Genomic DNA, 14559 nt, shown 5'->3' with positions numbered 1-14559 from the left:
CTCATTCTGTAATCCCTTTTTACAAATGCTGTGTTGTTACTAAGTCAATGATTTGTTTAGTCCACATATATTTGTTTTGCCTTCCTTTTGTATTTATTCTATAATACATCAACTTTTAGAATTTTTAAGTGGGATATCAAATCACTGCAATGTATTTTTAAAAATAAACTAGCTAGTAGTTTTAAAGGACACAAATTACTATTTGACTTTGGATTTTATATACTAAGGAAGTAATAAATAATAAGTATCAACCACAGTATCCTGTGATTTGATTTTAGACATATTTGTACCCCCTCAAGTTCTCCTCTACTTCCAAAAATATTATGTGAAACCAAAAACTTAAATGATGTAGAATTCCCAAATGTTTCAAATTTAATAATACCCTTTATTACGGGTGGCATTTACTGGGATACAAGACCTAGTCCCTAAACTGAACAAAATAATAGTTATATACTGAATTTTAACATCATACCTAGAAAAATAAATCTGGTGAATCCTAGGCAACCCCCAAATGACTTCTGAAACTCTTACTATAATTTTGAAATTCTTTTGAATTACTTTGTTTAAATATTTTACATATTAAAATATTTTATATGTTAATTTCCTTCAGTGAAGTGTCACTTTTTTCTTTTTTACAGATCATATTAGTAAAAAGACAGAGGTAAGTGTTGTAACCACATTTATTTTAGAAAACACTTGTGATTTTAGGAATAGTACTTTAATGGGTAGCGTAAGTCTTTTTTGAGACATAGCCATTTAAGAGACAACCCATAGGTTTTTCATGAGTAAATTCAATCATGTTTCTGGCAGTTATAAGGATATGAAATATTTTGTGACAGAATAAAAATATGATTATGTGCATGAAATATAGTAACATTTGGCTTTAGTATCCTAATTTGTATGTACCTTTGAACCAAAAAGTTATGATATGTAAGTTAAAATTTTAGGGAAACTAAGCCTTTAACTTTTATTTAAAAACATCCTGAAACCCCGTTTCAAGATATTTTGGAAATAGAGAAATTGTGAGGTTAGCTGTGATTATATAGTTTATACTCATGGATAAGATTAACCCAATGATACACTTTTCTTAGCATTCACTATTAGAGGGTAGTGCAGCCATAACTTAGTTTTATTGGTTACTCTTTTTTTTTAAGACTCTATAAAGCCTCTTATAAACCTTCTAAAATTGGAAAATGAGACTGCTATAAAATATCTTTTAATTTGAGGATGGCACTAAAAATCGTTAAGAGTGCTTTTGACTTCTTTAGGTGATAATTTGAAAGTTTTATTCTTTTATTATGTATGTATTTTGTCAATAATTCCATTAATTGATTTTGTTCCAGATGGCCAGATATCCCTTGGTTTCACTTTAGAGTACATATATGGTTTTTGATCATTTTTTTGTTGTTTCAGGCATTTGAAAACAACATCTAAATAAGTCTCTGACTGTAGTACTTAGCTCTTAACTAACTGTTCACACACAGAATTGATTTGTTAGTAAAACAGATGCTAGAAATTCTTTTGAAGTTTTTAACAAACCATTGTTACCATTTCTTAGATTAAATTTAAATGACTACAAATATAGACTTAATTTTATGTTTAAAAGTGGAAAACATGTACTTTTGGATTGATTTTTTTTTTTAAATCCATTGATTTAAATGGAAGTTAGCATTATGTGAATGGGCCAGCAGATACAAATGGTACACCTTATTCCTAAGAAACTACCTCCAACTGTTAGTGGAGGGAAAAGTAATTTTTATAAACTACTCCATGCTTGCTTTTTCTTCTTTCCTGATTTGAAAGAAGAAAAAATCCAGAGTGACCAGGATTTCATCCATTTAACATACACACTTAATCTGAATTATATCTAAACAAGCATAGGTATATGGCATAGTATACATCTTGTCTTTCATTGTAATTTAAGAGCTATGTTCCCATTTTCTTATAAATAACTTGATATGTAATAAAATGTACTTTAAATAATTCCAATGAAGAGATTTTCTGTATTTGTAAATGTAGTCTAATTGTAATTATTTCCTATGTAACTGTTTTAAGAAATTGGTCAAAAGAAAATGTAATTCACATTATTGTTGACACTTATTATACCAAAGTTATGTTCCATTTTCATTATTGGTATTACTTTCTGTGACTTGAATATTTAAGTGGTTATGCCATTGCTCTAATAATTTAGAAAACTTTTTTTTAGAGAGTTCAAAAGAGAAGTTTGAAAAAAAATTCTGATTTCAACTCTAAAATGACATGTTTTCTGCTCCTAAAAATTACTAGTCTTTGTTATATTGTATGTGGAATAATTTATTTAATTCTTTCCATCTTTAATATTTTACCTACATCAAGATGTTTTTTCCCATGCGTACTCTAAAATTCCTAACCTCTGTGGAGAATACTATACTTCCCACTCTTCCCCTCATAAGTCAGGTATTCACTGGATAACATTTAAAAGAAAAACTATTTTTTACTTTATTGCTGGATGATGAGGATTACTTAACTGCCTATGTATTTGTCTAACTGCTAGCTAAACTTGTTCTCAGGTTAATTTTGTAATTCCCCTTTTTCCATTTACCTCATGATTTATGATTATGTGTTATTAGTCTCAGTACTTTCCAGTCCCAATTTTTTGTAATCTCTTTCACCTTGAAATGATTAAAATAAATGACACTCTCAGGAGTAGAGGATGGGAACAATTTTTCTTCATTAAATGTGCAGGAGCTCTCGGCTGCCTCTGCTATACCAGTCCTCTACCCTTCACTGCGGTGTAGTCAAGAAAATCTTAAGAGAAGTCTAGACAAGCACAATGAATAATAGAGTAGGTACTTGTACGTACCTCTTAAAAACCTCAAATGACCATGTCTTTAAAATAGCATTATTTGATCCTTGAAGTTGTTTTGTTTGTTTTTAATTTTAATGTGTTGCCTTTTTAAATGCCAGTACTGCTGGATTAAGTATCTCATAGCTATTCCTTTTCTCTTTAGTCCTGCATTTACCTGGCCTAAATTCCTGTCCTCTGGTACCATTTAATATCTTTAAAAATTTTAGTGATCATCATATGTCTTGAAGTCTTAAATTTTAAAAGGTCAAATCTTTAATATGCTTGAATAGATGATCTCTAGGAGAGCACCCAAGAATTTTACAGTTGCTAAAGGGTAGAGAAGGAGGGGAACTGGGATAGGAGAAAGGCTAACTTTTCACAATATAAATGTTTGAATTTTCTATCATGTATGTGTACTACCTGCAAAAAATTATATTAATCCCTGGCTGGGTAGGTAAGTGGTTAGAGCATTGTCACTGATATGCCAAAGTTGTGGGTTCAGTCCCCACTCAGGGCATATGCAAGAATCAACCAAATGAATGCATAAATAAGTGGAAAAACAAATCAGTCTCTTTCGCTCTCTCTCTCTCTCAAAAAAGAGAGAGCTGGGGAACAAACCCAGTTTTATCTAGATCATAGTCTATTTCTTTTTATTGCATTATGCTTCCAAAATCTCTACAATAGGTATATGAGCTTGAATAAATAATTTATTCATTTTAGGCCCTAGACATATTAGCTGAAAAGGAAAGATTCAATCTGTTGATTTCTAAAATTATGATAAATGATCAGTATGTGACTGAAATGAATATTATATGCTAAAAAAAGTTAACCCTATAGTTAATGCTACCAAAGCACAGGAAAATAGCAATATTAGTTAGACCATTAAATCTTAAATATAATAAATGCTACCCAGCTTTTAAAAATCTCACCTAAAATTTGGTTTTACCTAAGCAATTCAACCTATTATCTTACTCCTTTCAATGTGCTAAACTCATTTTTGTGTCCATGCCTTATTTGTATTTATTATATTTGTTAGCTTGCTTTTGTTGTCAGTAACAGAAGCCCAAATCAATACAGCTTAAGCAAAAGAGAGACATTTATTGGTTCATGTAACCAAACAGTGGAAGAATAGGGAAAGAACTGGCTTCATAGTTGACTAGGTTGAGAAATGTATATAGTGTGGGGACTCTTCATTTCTCTCCTAAGTCTCAGTTGCTATCTTTGGCTTCACTCATGGCAGATCACTTTATTATGGAGGGATCTCAGAGTTATGTCTTTAAAGGGTATTGTATAAACTGTTAATTAGCTTTTGAAGCTTGATAGATTCAGGTTGGTTTTTGTTTTGTTTGTTTGTTTTTGAGGAAATGAGGGAAGCAAGAGTATTTTCTAGATGATGTGATGTGCTTCCAGGCATATCTCAGGGGGAACAGCATTTTTATGATGTTAAAATTGATTCTCCATTAAAAGGAACCAGGATTACTTGAAGAAATATGGCTGCTTCTAGGGCTACAAGTGGGGGTACACAAGGTGAACCTGGAGTATCTTGTGATGTTAGAAATCAAGGAAGTACTTAAAAAAAAAACAAAATATAGGGGCATGTCAGAGGGAAATAGGAAACAACCTAAAATACTTCCCAATGTCTACAGTTGGGACAATTTGAGATACAAAGTAAATAAGATATACAGTATTGGTACCCAGAGTATAAAGTACTTATCCATAAGTTGATAGTCATATAAATAAATGATTGAATAAGTAAATAAAGGGAGAGGAGAGACAAATCTCATACAGAAAATATAAATAATTTATATAGATATTACCCCTCTGGGGAAGAGAACATCTTCCACTCCCCTTGAGTAACTTGCTTCCAAAAAGTAGGGTGTACAGAGGGAGGGAAAGTAACTTTACATTGGAGAAACCTAGCAAACACAACCTTGACCATGTGATCACTGTCACTGTTATTAGTGGTAAATCAGGTTGATAGCATGTACCCTTGATGTGATACTATATGATGAACATGGCCTATGACTTTGTGGTCTCTCCCTCTGTCCCAAAAACCACAACCCAGTCTAACCATGAGAAACATATCAGACAAACCCAAATCAAGGGACAGTCTACAAAATACCAGACCAGTAGGACCAGTACTCCTTAAAACTACCAAGGTTATCAGAAACAAAGTCTGAGAAACTGTCATGGACCAGAGAAAGCTAAGGAGACATGACAACTAAATGTAATATATCCTAGATGGGATCTTGGAACAGAAAAAGGACAGTGGAGTCTAGTTGTAATAATGTGGCAGTGTTAGTTCTTTAATTGTAAAATATACTGTGATAATGTAAGATGTTATCAGAAGGATAAACTGGGTGAGAGATGTATGGAAACTCTGTCTAATCAGAAACTTTTCTGTCAGACTATTCTAAAATTTTAAAAAGTTTGTTTAAAATTTAGATGAGTGGGTTCAGGTATTGTCAGCCATTATAATGTTTTCCATCACTTTCACTCATTGGTTTTAGCAGCTGTTAATGATTATTTCCTTGATTTATTATTTTTTAGAGTTCTTTATTAAATTTAAAATTCAGGAATACATGCATATAGTATTATAATAATTGAATGGTGGAGGAGAGTTTATAAAATCAGAAGTCACCCAGCCATTACCCTTTTCTTACTAGTTTTAAAAATTTTTTTCTCACATTTGAAGATTGATTCTGCATCAAGCCTTGTGAAAGTATTTGGCGTTTTTCTGAACCCAGAATATTTTTTCATACTACCTTGCCTACCCATGTATTTTTCCCTACGTCTTCTTCAGTGGTGTCTTGTCCATGAATAGCTATTCTTGTGAAGGGAATGACAAAGCCCGGAATGACCTGTTTCTATCTTGGTGATGTCACTTCCCTTCCATCTTTTTTTATTTGGCTAACTATGCTTCAGAACTTGGACAAAAAGTACTCTTTCCTGGAAGCTTTCCCTGATTATGGTGTTATTTAGATGCCCAGGATACCTTGTGTACACTTCATAGCCTTTAACAGCCTATTTTATTATTGTTTTGTTCTTTCACTAGAGTTTGAGTTCTTGGAAGTATGGGACCATGTCTTGTTGATTTAGTTTTGCTGGTAGTCCTAATTCCTGTCACATATTAGGTAATATAAATGATGTTGATTGATGAATGAATGAATGTTCTGTCTTCTCACTAAAACCTTCCCTAACCTGTTTTGGTCTGCTTCTTCTGTGTTTTTTTACAACACTTACAACAGAGGCACATAGATTTCTTATTTTTTCTGTCAGTTCAAGCACATTGTTAGGGCCTTCATTGAGCTCTGCATTAAGAAGAATTCTGAGACTGCAGACTTGCTCAGGAAGAAAATGTGCCACTATCAATTATGTTTACCATTTGTAAAAGAGGACTAAATGGCTGCATGCTTACAGGTATTTGCCCTTGCTGATACGTAAAAAAGAGTGCTTAATAATTGTTTGTTATTATGTGTTTTTGTCAGTAGATTGTGAGTTCTATGAGGGTAGCATATGCAGAGCATAATAGTAATTGCATTGGAAGAGCTTAATAAGTAATTGTTTTAAGTCAAGTTCAATACTTGAATCCATCAGGGCCTACCCTAGGGAAGAGTAGAAAGTAGAAGTACCATATGTATTATGTCATCTTTAATATAGTAGCTCATTTAAAAACACCATTATTTAGTGGTGGAACTAAAGAACACCATTATTTAGTATTTATCTTGATATAAGTTCAAAGCACCCAAGAATGGCAAAAAAAAAAAAAAAAGAGTAGATGAAGCTTTTTGAGGTTTGCATGTTACTGTATATTTAGAATTGAAACTATAAAGCTTAGAGGTTATTCTTTTAGGAGGTGACTTGGAGCCCCTAGAAAATATGAAAGAAGTTATTGAAAAAAGCATTAATATTTGTCAGTTTACTCTGTAAAGGATGTGTTCTCCAGTTAGGAAATAGGTATTCAGTAGGGAGCTAGGTTTGTTTTTTTTACACACAATAGAATGAATGCCCAGGTCTTAAGAGTGCAGTTTGATGAGGTTTGACAAATGCATATATCTGTGTGACCTACATCCCTATCAAGGTAAAGAACATTTTCATCATAGCAGAAAGTTCCTTTCTGCCCTCTCCCAGTACTTCATGGGAGTACTTCAAGAATTATAATACTTCATGCCCTTCCCCACCCCCACAGGCAAACCACTGTTCTGATTTCTGTTGTCATAGATCAGTTTTGTGTCTTTATTTAAAATAAAGCATGCAGTATGTTATTTTTTAGTCTGTTTCTTTTCCCTCAGCAAAATATTTGAAGGCTCCTCTATGTTGTGTATATCAGTAGTTTTTTTCCTTTTCATAATTTTGAGCATCTTTTTATGTACTCACCAGCCATTCTTATGTCTTTGGTAAAACATCTTTATCTTTTACCCATTTTAAGTGTGTTGTCTTATTATTTTGTACGGTCTCTACACATTCTGGATACAGATACTCTATCAATAATGTAATTTGCAAGTATTTTCTTCCAGACTGTTACTTGCCTTTAATTTCTTAATGGTGTCTTTTGACAAATTCTAGTTTATTCATTTTTTTTCTTTTATGGATTGTGCTTTTCTTGTTCTATTAATAACTTTTTGCCTAACTCAGGGCCACAATGACCTATTCTAGAAGCTTTATAGTTTTAGTTCTCCTTTAAAGTCTATGATTAGACTTTTCTTTTTTTGTTTTGGTAAATACACATAATGTAACATTTGCCATCTTAACCATTTTTAAATGTACAGTTCAGTGGTATTAAGCACACTTACATGGTTGTGCAGCTTTACCACTGTCCATCTCCATAACTGTTTCATCTAGTAAAGCTGGAGATACATGCTTATTAAACAGTCATTCCTCCTGCTCCTCCCACTCCAGCCCCTGGCAACCACTATTCTACCTTTTGTCTCTATGACTTTGAGTACTCTGAGTACCTCATGTAAGTCTAGTATATACATTATTTGCCTTTTTGTGACTGACTTATTTCACTTAGCACGATGTCCTCAAGTTTCATCCATGTTAAAGCATATTGCAGAATTGACTTTTTATGGCTGAATAATACTCCATTTGTGTATATGTGTTTGTAGCACATTTTGCTTATCCATTTGTCAGTGGACATTCAAGTTGCTTCCATGCTTTAGCTATTGTGAGTAATGCTGCTATGAACATGGGTATCTAAATATTTCTTTGAGTCTTTGCTCTCAGTTCTTTAAGGGATATACCCAGAAGTAGAATTGCTGGATCATATAGTAATTCCATATTAATATTTTGAGGAATCACCATACTGTGTTACACAGTGGCTGTACCAATAGTGTGTAAGGATGTTTCTCTATCCTTGTCAACACTTACTTGCTGGGTTTTTATTTAATAGTAATCATCCTAATGATATGAGGAGGTATCTTTCTGTTGGTTTGATTTGCATTTCCCTAATGATTAGTGATGTTGAGTGTCTTTTTGTGTGTTTATTGGCTGTTCATATATCTTCATTAGAGAGATGTCTTTTCATCCTTGCTTATTTTTAAATTGGGTTGTTTGTTTATTGAGTTTTAGGAGTTATATATTTTTGATATTTATCCCTTACCAGAAATGTGATTTGCAAATATTTTTTCCCATTTTGTGGGTTGACTTGGTCATAGTGTATGATTTCAATATGTTGCTGAATTTTCTTTGCTAGTATTCTTTTGAGGATTTTTGCATTGATGTTCATAAGGTTTATTGGTCTGTGGTTTTCTTTTCTTGTAGTCTTCTTTAAATATTTGATGGAATTCACCAGTGAAGCCACCAGGTCCCAGGGGCTTTTCTTTGTTGGGAAATTCTTGACTACTCATTCAATTTCATTACTAGTTATAGTTCCAGTCAGATTTTTTGTTATCCTTAGTCTTGGTAGGCTTTGTGTTTCTAGCAATTAGTCTGTTACATCTTAGTTATCCAATATATTTGACATACCATTGTTCATAGTACTCTCTTATAATCCTTCTTATTTCTGTAGAGTTAGTAGTAATGCCCCTACTTTCATTTCTGTTTTTAGTTAATTGATTCTTACTCTTTTTTTAGACTATGTAGCTAAAGATTTGTCAATTTTGTTGATCTTTTTGAAGAACCAACTTAATTTTATCTTTCATTGAATTTATTGGAGTGATACTGGTTAACAAAACTATACAGGTTTTGGATGTACAGCTCTGCAACACATCATCTATATACTGTGTATTGTGTGTTCACTACCCTAAGTCAAGTCTCTGTCCATCACCATCTATCCCTCCTATACCCTCCTCCACCTCCCCTCATCCCTCCTCCCTCCTCCTCTGGCAACTGCCATACTTTCTTTGTGTGCAGGAGTTTTTCTCTTTTCTTTTTGCTCAATCCCTTCACTACCCCCACCCCCTGTCACACACACACCACCTGTCAGCTTGCTCAAAGAACTCACTTTTGGTTTCATTCACCTTTCTCTATTCTTTTTTTTTGTTCATCTCTGCTTTAAGCTCTATAATTTCCTTTCTTCCTCTAGTTTTTGGTTTAGTTCTTCTTTTTCTAGTCCCTTAAACTATAAAGTTTAGTTGTTGATTTTTCTTTCTTGTTTTTTTAAGTAAGCACTTAAAGCTATGAATTTCCTACTTAACACCCCATCCACCGTGTCCCATAAGTTTTGTTATATTGCATTTTGGTTTTTATTTGTCTCTAAGTATTTCTCACTTCCCTTGTGATTTCTTTCTCTGATCCATTGGTTGTTTAAAAGTGTTATTTAAATTCCACAATTTTGTGAATTTTCCACTTTTCTTTATATTATTCATTTCTAATTTCATTCCATTGTGGTCAGAGTATATACTTTGTATGATAGCTATCTTTTATCTATTGACACTTCATTTGTGGCCTAACATGTGGGCTATTCTGGAAATTGGACTTGAAGAATGCGTATACTGTTATGGGTAGGTAGTGTTCTATATGTCTGTTAGATCTCATTAGTTTATTGTGTTAAGTCCTCTATTTCCTTATCTTCTGTGTGGTTATTATATTCATTATTGTGAGTGGGGTATTGAAGTCTTTTAACTATTATCATAGAACTGTCTATTTCTCCCTTCAAATCTGTTAAATTTTGCTTCATATATATATATATATATTTTTTTTTTGCTTCATTTATTTTTATGGTCATTATGTATGTAAATGTTCATTATTTTATATTTTATTGCTGACCTGGCTGGGTGGCTTTCTTGGAGCATCATCCCATGCACCAAAAGGTCTCAGGTTCTATCCCCGGTCAGGGCACATTTCTTGGTTGTGGGTTCAGTCCACAGTTGGAGCATGTATGAGAGGCAACAAATTGATGTTTCTCTCTTATGTCGATGTTTCTCTCTCTCTTACCCCTCTCTCTAAAAATTGATAAACATGCTCTTGGGTGAGGATTAAAAATATATACATATATATCTTTGTCTAGTTTTTTTATTTGTGATTTATTTTGTCCTATATTAGTATAGTCATCCCTGCTCCCTTTTGATTAATAATTGCACAGAGTGTACTTTTCCATTCCTTCACTATCAACCTATTTGTGTCTTAGGATCTCAGCTGAGTCTCTGTAGAGAACATATAGTTGGATCGTATATTTTTATTTATTCTGCCACCGTGTGTCTTTGGATTGTAGAGTTTAACCCATTTTTATGTGAAGTAATTGTTGATAAGGAAGGACTTCTTTCAGTGTGGTATTTGCTTTGTGTATGCCTTATAGCTTTTGTAAATCCCTCGTTCCCTACATTAGTGTTTTTTTTTGTGTTCAGCTGATTTTTTTTATTGTTGTGAAATGTTTAAGTTCTTTCTTCATTTCCTTTTGTGTATATTTATTTTGTGGCTCTTTGTGATTACCATGAAGATTATATTTAACATTTTAAAGTTAAAACAGTAATTTGAATTTATAGCAGCTTAACTTTAATTAACATTAAAAGGTCTGCTTCTTTATACTGTCATCCTTACCCTTTCAGTTGTTGATGTCACAAAACTATATCTTTACAACATTGTATGCCCCAAAACATAAACTAATAATCATTTTAAATGAATTAGTTTCCTAAATTATATAGAAAACAAAATTTAGAGTTACAAACCAAAGTTATAGTAACAAACCTTTATAATATTTTTTTTCTGTAAACATACTAGTCTCTTAAATCCCAGGCCTCCCTTACACATTTCTTGAAGAGCAGATCTAATAGTCAAAAACTCCCTCAGCTTTTGTTTATTTGGGAATGTTTTGATTTCTTCCTCTCTTTGTTTTTTGAGGGAGGTGAAGGGACAGAGAAAAAGAGGGAGAAAAATGTTGGTGTGAGAGAGAAACATCAATCAGTTGCTTTTTATATATGCCCCGACAGAGGGCCAAAACCACAACCTAGGCAAGTACCCCGACTGGGTATCAAACCAGTGACCTTTTGGTACATGGGATGGTACTACAACCAATTGAGCAATGTGGCCAGGGCAACCTCCAAGGACCATCCCTCATTGCCTTGAGAGAGAGAGAGAGAAACATTGATTTGTTGATTCACTTATTTATACATACATTGGTTGCTTCTTGTTTGTGCCCTGACCAGAGATTGAACCTGCAACCTGAGCTACCCAGCCAGGGATGGGTTTTTTGTTTTTTTTTTTAATTAAATTTATTGGAGTGACATTGGTTCACAAAACCTTGTAGATTTCAAGTGTACAACTCAATAGAACATCATTTGCATCACTGCCTTGTGTGCCCATTGCCAAAAGCAGGTCTCTTTTCCATCTCCATTTGTTTCCCCTTTGCCCACCTCCACCTATCCTTACACACCTTTTCCTCTGGCTATCACCATATTGTTGTCTGTGTCTATGTGTCTATATATATATATATATATATATATATATATATATATACATATGTTTAGCTTTTCTTAATCCCTTCACCTTCTTTCATCCAGCCCCCTCCCCTGCCAGCTGTCAGTCAGTTCCATGTAACCATGCCTTTGTTGCTATTTTTTGGAACTTCATTTGTTAGGGAAGTGAAATCCATAGGCTGATTAGTTGCCACCATCATGCTGTTCCTTTCCACGTAGAAGCTCAGCCATGTTTTAACCATGTTGTATTTGTTGCTTTAAAATGAAATCTTGCTGTAGTATGCTGGAAATATTTTTTGAAGCACTAGACTTAGAGTTATGTCTATACCACTTAGCAATAGGGTGACTCATGGGAAAGTTATTTAACTGCTGAGGCCATGATTACTTTGTAGGGAAATCATTCTTCTATCAACCTCTCAGCGTTGATGAGATTCAAATGATGTCATGTTTGTGTAAGTTCTTTGCAAAATATAAAGTTCTGTACAAAATTTTAAATGTAATTTATGTATTTATTAATAGCAATGATATAAAAACTTTTTAAAACACTTTTTAACATAATGTGAAGAGAAAAGGATGAACAGTTATTGAACTGTTGGGTCATTGGCTCACAAATTCAATTAAGATGGGTAAAATTAGGAGTATCATAGCTCAAGAATGGAGGACATAGGCGAAAATATTGAGAGCTAAGGAACATTTACTTCAGTCTGACTTCAAAACTGGAAGTTGGAGAGAGGTAGTATTACTTTTCTAGGAGAATATGTAAATTTTGTAATTTTATGTAATTGAGTAGATTGTGATAAATTTTATCTGTATCATTGATGTATATGATTTCTATAAAATTATTTTAAAATGTATTAGAAAAGATTGAGCAATAAGAAGCAACAGTAATCAAACCAGTGTGGTATGGCATAATTGTAACCATAAAGGTTAACAGAATTAAGAGTTTAGAAAAGAAACCCTTACATTCATGTTCAAGTGATTTTGAACAAGGATGCCAAAAGAATTCACTGGAGAAAGAATAATCATCTCAACAGGTGATGCTGTATATCCACATGCAAAAAATGAATTTGGACCCCTTCTTCACACCATGCACAAAAAATAACTGAAAATTGATTACGGACCTAAATGTAAGAACTAAAACTGTTAAACTCTCAGAAGAAAATATAGGAATAAAATTTTGTGACCTTGGGTTATATGGTGGTTTCTTGGAAGAATTGGACTTCATCAAAATAAAAAACTTTTATGTACAGACGACACCATCAAGAATGTGAAAAGACAACCCACAGAATGGGAGAAAATATTTGCTAATTATATATTAGATAAGACATATCTAGTGTATATAAAGAACTCTTAGAGCTCAAATATTTTATTATTAAACCCAATTAAAAATTGGGCAACCCAATTAAAAAATGGGCAAGGGATCTGAATGGACATATTTCCAAAAAGATACATAAAGTCCAATAAGCACATGAAATGACGCATCAGAAATGCAAATCAAAACCACACTGGAATACCTCTCTACACCTATTCCAGTAGCTATAATAAAAAAAGGCTGATAATAACAAGTGTTGGTGAGAATGCAAAGAAATTAGAATTCTCATACATTGTTGGGATTATAGAACAGTGTGGCTGCTTTGCAAAACTATCTGGAAATTCCTCAAAAGATTAAACATAGAGTTATCATATGTCTCAGCAATTCTATTTCAAGGCATATACCTAAGAGAATTGAAAACATTCATACAAAAACTTGTGTACAAATATTTATAATAGCATTATTCATAATAGCCAAAAATGAAAACAACCTGCATGTCCATCAACCAATGAATGGGGAAATAAACTGGGGTATATCCATCAATGGGATACTATTTGGCAATAAGGAGTGAATTAGTGATACATGATATAATATAGAAGGAGCTTGAAAATACTTTGCTAAGTGAACAAAGCCAGTCACAAAAGACCACATATTATATGATTTCACTTACATTGGCTGTCTAGAATAGGCAAGTCTATAAAGACAGAAAGTAGATTTGTCTTGCCCAGGGGACAACTGAGGGGGAGCGCTGTATTAGGAGGAATGGGGAACAACTGCAAGTAGATTAAGGGTTTCTTTTGGAGGTGATGAAACTGTTACAAAATTGATTGTGGTCCCTGGCTGGGTGGCTCTGTTGGAGTGTCCTCCCGTACACCAAAGGTTATAGGTTCTATTCCCTGTTAGGGCACTTACCTACGTTGCAGGTTTGATCCCCAGTCAGGGCACGTATGGGAGGCATTTGTTCAGTGTTTTTCTCTCACATCGATGTTTCTCTCTCTCTGTCTCTCTGTGTTTCTTACTTTCTCTCTAAAATCAATAAAACATCTCAGGAGGATTAAAATTATTTTTAATTGTTAGTGGTTATGGTGTACAACTCTGTGAGCACATTTAAAATCATTGAATTGTGCATATTAAATGGGTGGATTGTATGATATATGGATAAAAATATTTTTTAAGTCAGGCAACACCTAACACAAAAATATGAAGAAAACATTTCAAAATGTGTCACTGCTTTATGTTGAAACAGAAGAATTATATGGTTGATTGTCTCTCAGTTATCCATTTTCTCCTTTTAGTGGCTGACTAGGTTTATTAAATGCATACACTTTTGTGTTAAGTGATAGTAAATCATAATTCATTTTTGACAGGAATTGAGTTCTTCTCACACTTTATCACATGATGGAGGATTCTTCAATAGACTGGAAGATGATGTTCATAAAATTCTTATTAGAGAAAAAAGAAGAGAAAAGCTTACAGAATATAATGGAACAGATAATTGTGCAGCTCATGAACACTACCAGGCATGTAAAATAGAAGATTCTCTTAAAATCACAATAAAATTAAAA

The 14559-nt window shown here is 33.2% G+C and overlaps 1 protein-coding gene across 4 annotated transcripts in view; it reads left to right on the top strand.

Annotated features, from left to right (window-relative positions):
• Positions 1–14559, top strand: part of GKAP1 (G kinase anchoring protein 1) — a 75906-nt gene that overhangs the window by 39788 nt on the left and 21559 nt on the right. For 3 of the 4 annotated variants that reach the window (XM_045840386.1, XM_045840387.1, XM_045840385.1), the window contains exons 7-8: positions 639–661; positions 14362–14514. In XM_045840386.1, the coding sequence (XP_045696342.1) occupies positions 639–661; positions 14362–14514 (176 nt within the window). The remainder of the gene's footprint in view (positions 1–638; positions 662–14361; positions 14515–14559) is intronic. The other variant, XM_045840388.1, reaches the window with a different exon arrangement.

This window comes from Phyllostomus hastatus, unplaced genomic scaffold (assembly GCF_019186645.2).
Source record: "Phyllostomus hastatus isolate PE091 unplaced genomic scaffold, TTU_PhHast_1.1 phas_contig_34, whole genome shotgun sequence".
NCBI classification, from domain to species: Eukaryota; Metazoa; Chordata; class Mammalia; order Chiroptera; family Phyllostomidae; genus Phyllostomus; species Phyllostomus hastatus.
Note: the sequence above shows the minus strand (reverse complement) of the source record. Positions and strands in the feature narration are given on the sequence as shown.